A 6,057-nucleotide genomic window follows, 5' to 3' on the forward strand; every position below is an offset into this window, starting at 1 on the left:
ACAGGTACAGCCACTGTTAACGTCCCACAGCCTCTGTTCACCTCCCACAGCCTCTGTTCACGTCCCACAGCCTCTGTTCACCTCCCACAGCCTCTGTTCACCTCCCACAGCCACTGTTCACCTCCCACAGCCTCTGTTCATTTAGCCTCCCTGATGGAGACTACATGACCTACAGCAGCGGTGCCCAAAAGGTAGATCGCGATCTACCAGTAGATCACAAAGGCTGTGCAGGTAGATCACATGACATGCCCCTAAAGAATATTATTTTAAATATAAAAAACTGATTCACTGACATAAAAAAGGTCCTGTCAGCTCAAACCCATAATGCAATACTTTGTTTTCAAGAGTGCTGCTGTGCACAAATGTCGGTAGATTACAAATTAAATCAAACAAAAACCTATTCCATATCTCCATGTGCATTTGTCTTAAAGGTAATGCCAGCGCTGCGCTATTCCAAAGCCATGTTCAGCAACGGTATTATAATGTTTTCGGTGGGTAAGATCTTGTTGAGCTGGTCATTTTGAAAGTAGTCTTCAGGTCAAAAATAGAGTGGGAACCCCTGACTTACTGGTACAGCCTAGGCATGTGAATCTTGTCTCATCTCACGATTCGATACGCATCTCGATGCACTGCCAGCGATACGATACATTAGAGATACATGGAATCCCCTGGCGATACGATGCGATACGATTCTCCCTCTTCCCGATGCGATGCGATAACCATTTAGTTCAAATCAATGCGATACGATGCGATTCACCCCTCTACCGATACGATGCGATTTGATGGCGATTCATCACAATAGAAAGGATTTATATTAAAGCTCTATTAATTTCCCAAAACATGTCAAAAAGCATTACATTTAAATTCAAAGAAATTTATTGTTTTACTGTAGGTTAGTATTATAGCTCTGCATCTCAAACAACCCAACTTATAGAATTATGTAAGTAAACAAAGGGTCTGCTCTCTGCTGGTTATTGTGGAATTGTTAGATTACTAATAATCATAGGCTATAGTATAATTATTATATCTCAAAGGTCAATTTAAGGTTTTGAGTATAGAGGGTTCAAGAGATTAAAATGTAATAGCCTATCGTTCATCAATTAATGTTACCAACATATAAATAGAAAAGAAACAAACAAAACAAAAATTACAGGTCAAACAAGTCTATGTCTATAGTTTAATCTGCAACAGTTTTATAATATAATTGCCTATGTATAGTGGGGGTCCCTACTTGATCTCTCACTCTCAGCTAAGTGGTCCTTGGCTTGACCTGAAAAACATTGAAGACCCTGGCCTGCATGTATTATTAACGTTATAAATACATAGCAGATGTACAAGCTCACAACGCGTCTCATCCACGCCCCGCTGTGAGCTTGTGGATCTGCAATTTTAGGCGTGCGACACAGTCTTGCTGCAGAATATAAATAAGGCTTCTATCCCAGAGAACAGCAGGGAAAGCTGGACAGTGGAAAGTTGTAAACGACGCAAGCAGTGCTACTATACACCCTGCTGTGGCGTTGTTGTTGTTTTACACGTGTGTGCAGACTGCAAAAGCTTTCTTTAATTACAAATTGATGAGGATCGCGACGCAGATTTGCGTCTGAGAATCAGCAAGCACAGCTGTGGAGTGTGGATTAGATTCATTACGAGCAGTCCAGCACGCAGCGCTACAGTGAAAAGTCAACTGATCGACGGACAAAGCTACTTGGACAGCTATTTTATAAAGCTAAAGAGTAAAGGTGGTGCTTCTTGGGGCTCACTTCTGTTAGTCGCGGGTGCTCTTTATAGTCTGAGTCTGTTGTCTCAACGTGTCTACTCTGACTGCACCGTCGTACGGTAGCTTCTGTTCACTGACTGTGGGCGCGTTCGGAAATACCACACCGGAGCACACTCTCCTATTAGTTTGCATTGCACAGTGGGCTCAGTGCGCTATTTCCGAACGTGCCCTTTGTGTGCGCTGCGAGAGACCTTTTTTTTCTCTTCCTTTTCTGGTACGTTCAATGCGCCTCGGAAACACAGGATATGGTGAAATTTACCATGAGAAAATGGTGCAACCACGGATTTTACCGATGCAAGCACTCCACGAACGATGCATCGAGATTTCACCTGTCAATTTTACCGATACACAGTGAATGAACCGATTCACTCGCATCGCGCACGTCATAATCGATTAATCGATACGTATCGATTATTTTCCACATGCCTAGCACAGCCACTGTTCACCTTTGTTTTCATATCACTAATTAATTAATCAATCTCCGTCTCGGGCACCTGACCGGGCACTTGAACTTGACGGTGATTTACGTCATGGGCCCAACATTAATGCCCCTCCCCCACACCCAGATTAGCAGAGGAAGTGTAGCGCCCAGGATTAGATAATTGACACTGGGTGAAAAAAAAACGGGATGCAAATCGTGGGATTTTTTTTATTTTTATTTTTTAAGAAAAAAAACATCATCATTACACTTTCAGTCTGGAGGATTAATTAGTACCTTTCTTCCATGTGTGTCTCCAGGGACATCCACACGCTGGGCCGGGGTCCGCTCGCCATGAGCCACCAGGCCATGCAGAGACCCCTGTCGGCCCGCACCTACAGCATGGACGTGCCGGGGGTCTCGCGGCCCCACAGCGCCCGGCCCCAGGGGCCCCTCCACCACCACGACCCCCACATGCTCCCCGAGAGGACCATGTCCGTCAGCGACTTCAACTACCAGCAGCAGCACGGCAGCCCCGGGAAGAGGCCCGGCGCCCAGCGGGTGAAGTCGGAGCACTCCCTCCTGGACGGGGGCATCGGAGGAGGAGGAGGAGGAGGCCTGGGCCTGGGGAGGGTCCCGGTGGACTGGAGGGACCAGGTCATGAGGCACATCGAGGCCAAGAAGATAGAAAAGGTAAAGTGTGTGTGAGACTCCGTCCGGCGATAATGTTGACTCCCAGGTTTTAGAGTACGACACTCTGCTGTGACTCCAAAACATTCAACGGAAATGAGCCGCGCTCTCAGCGCTTTCACCAGAACGCTAATATGGTTTCTGCCTCGGGTTCCCCCCCCCCCCCCCCAGGCACTGTGTTAGTTTCACTGAGATTAGGTTTAGGTATAGTTTACTGAGGTTAGGTTTAGGTATAGTTTACTGAGGTTAGGTTTAGGTATAGTTTTACTGAGGTTAAGGTTAGGGTTAGGTTTAGGTATAGTTTACTGAGGTTAGGTTTAGGTATAGTTTACTGAGGTTAGGTTTAGGTATAGTTTTACTGAGGTTAAGGTTAGGGTTAGGGTTAGGTTTAGGTATAGTTTACTGAGGTTAGGTTTAGGTATAGTTTACTGAGGTTAGGTTTAGGTATAGTTTTACTGAGGTTAAGGTTAGGGTTAGGGTTAGGTATAGTTTACTGAGGTTAGGTTTAGGTATAGTTTTGCTGAGGTTAAGGTTAGGGTTAGGTTTAGGTTTAGGTATAGTTTTACTGAGGTTAAGGTTAGGGTTAGGTTTAGGTATAGTTTTACTGAGGTTAGGGTTAGGGTTAGGTTTAGGTATAGTTTTGCTGAGGTTAAGGTTAGGGTTAGGTTTAGGTTTAGGTATAGTTTTACTGAGGTTAAGGTTGGGGTTAGGTTTAGGTATAGTTTTACTGAGGTTAGGGTTAGGTTTAGGTGTAGGCTGTCAATCACAGCGACTGGCCAGTCACAGCGCACCATTTACTCAAACCCGAGGCAGAAACCATATTAGCCACCAGAACAAGCTTTAATATTTATTTGTTCTGAACTAAAGGCTGCATGTTATGCTCTTCTGTGTTATTAACATGTGTAAACATGTTACGCTTCTTCTGTGTTATTAACATGTGTAAACATGTTACGCTTCTTCTGTGTTATTAACATGTGTAAACATGTTACGCTTCTTCTGTGTTATTAACATGTGTAAACATGTTACGCTTCTTCTGTGTTATTAACATGTGTAAACATGTTATGCTTCTTCTGTGTTATTAACATGTGTAAACATGTTACGCTTCTTCTGTGTTATTAACATGTGTAAACATGTTACGCTTCTTCTGTGTTATTAACATGTGTAAACATGTTACGCTTCTTCTGTGTTATTAACATGTGTAAACATGTTACGCTTCTTCTGTGTTATTAACATGTGTAAACATGTTATGCTTCTTCTGTGTTATTAACATGTGTAAACATGTTACGCTTCTTCTGTGTTATTAACATGTGTAAACATGTTACGCTTCTTCTGTGTTATTAACATGTGTAAACATGTTACGCTTCTTCTGTGTTATTAACATGTGTAAACATGTTACGCTTCTTCTGTGTTATTAACATGTGTAAACATGTTACGCTTCTTCTGTGTTATTAACATGTGTAAACATGTTACGCTTCTTCTGTGTTATTAACATGTGTAAACATGTTATGCTCTTCTGTGTTATTAACAGCGTTGAAGCCTACTAACTGAACCATGTGTGTCTGATAACCAGCATGTGCCACATTAACTTTTGTTATTACTATATATATATATATTATAGGGATGCACGACGCTGACACTTTGGCCGCTGTTTGATTAAATCTCTTTGTCTGCCACCTGGTGGCCGCAGAAGGTAGTTAACACCCCGAACGCACGGGATTATTTAATCCAATTAAATCGGAGCGCCCAGCGATTTGTAGCAGCGGGGCACTTTTACAAACGGACCGGATGTTAATCCCGGATGTGGCTGAAGCAGCTAGGTGTAGCCAAAAACACTCTAGAGGCGATCGACGACAACGGGAGGATATGATGCCACGGACAGCGCTCGTAGTTTCAGAGATACCAGGCACAGAAGATCTCCATCTCTTTGACAGGAGCTCCTATTGGGGCCGTGCGCAACAATCCTGGTGCTGGGGGTGACAGAGGCATTGCCTAGCAACCCGACCAAAAGTAGATTTTCGACTTTTAGCCTATTAGCCATAGTATTTTTATTTAACATTTTCCCTTGTTGAGCCTTTCTGCATAATGCTTCTCCAGAACACACCGGTTGAAATTGCAGCCTTCATCATCGCAAAACGAAAGGCCTTTTCCGCTTCAAATTCAACAATACGTTGTAAATATAGTTCGATACCGATTTTTTTTTAAAGTTGATATTGCCGATAAGACCGTGCATCCCTAATATTGTATAGTGGACTGCATGGCTGTCACTTACTGTGTGTGTGTGTGTGTGTGTGTTGGCTGTTCCTTCCTTGTGTGTCTTCTCCGTTCAGAATGCGATGTCTCGCTCGTATAATTCCACTTATGCTCCGCTGAGCTGTTCCCACTACGGAGGCAGCTCTAGGGACATGCATGCCAGCCAAGGCTCTCTGCTCCTTAGTGCCCGAGACGGAGCGCTGTACGGAGGCCCGGGACTCCCAGTGAGTACTGCCACCTGTAGCTAGCCTCCTACCTGTCACCTGTACCTAGCTTCCTACCTGTCACCTGTAGCTAGCTCCCTACCTGTCACCTGTAGCTAGCATCCTACCTACCTGTAGCTAGCTCCCTACCTACCTGTAGCTAGCTTCCTACCTACCTGTACCTAGCTCCCTACCTACCTGTAGCTAGCTTCCTACCTGTCACCTGATAGCTAGCTCCCTACCTACCTGTACCTAGCTTCCTACCTCCCTGTACCTAGCTTCCTACACCCTGTACCTAGCTCCCTACCTGTCACCTGTAGCTAGCTCCCTCCCTACCTGTCACCTGTAGCTAGCTCCCTTCCTACCTGTCACCTGTAGCTAGCTTCCTACCTACCTGTACCTAGCTTCCTACCTGTAGCTAGATTCCTACCTACCTGTCACCTGTAGCTAGCTTCCTACCTACCTGTCACCTGTAGCTAGCTTCCTACCTACCTGTCACCTGTAGCTAGCTTCCTACCTGTCACCTGTAGCTAGCCTCCTACCTGTCACCTGTAGCTAGCCTCCTACCTGTCACCTGTACCTAGCTTCCTACCTGTCACCTGTAGCTAGCCTCCTACCTGTCACCTGTACCTAGCTTCCTACCTGTCACCTGTACCTAGCTTCCTACCTACCTGTCACCTGTAGCTAGCTTCCTACCTGTCACTCGGTCAGACCACTCG

At 44.9% G+C, this 6,057-nt stretch overlaps 1 protein-coding gene across 1 annotated transcript in view; it reads left to right on the forward strand.

Annotated features, from left to right (window-relative positions):
* erbin (erbb2 interacting protein) overlaps positions 1-6,057 on the forward strand; it is a gene marked incomplete at its 5' end in the record, with an annotated part of 73,758 nt that overhangs the window by 58,056 nt on the left and 9,645 nt on the right. The window contains 2 exon segments of the mRNA XM_083794458.1: positions 2,516-2,888; positions 5,213-5,359. Of these exon segments, the coding sequence (XP_083650584.1) occupies positions 2,516-2,888; positions 5,213-5,359 (520 nt within the window).

The sequence above is a fragment of the Protomyctophum parallelum genome (genome assembly GCF_964188405.1).
Source record: "Protomyctophum parallelum genome assembly, chromosome: 21".
Lineage (NCBI taxonomy): Eukaryota > Metazoa > Chordata > Actinopteri > Myctophiformes > Myctophidae > Protomyctophum > Protomyctophum parallelum.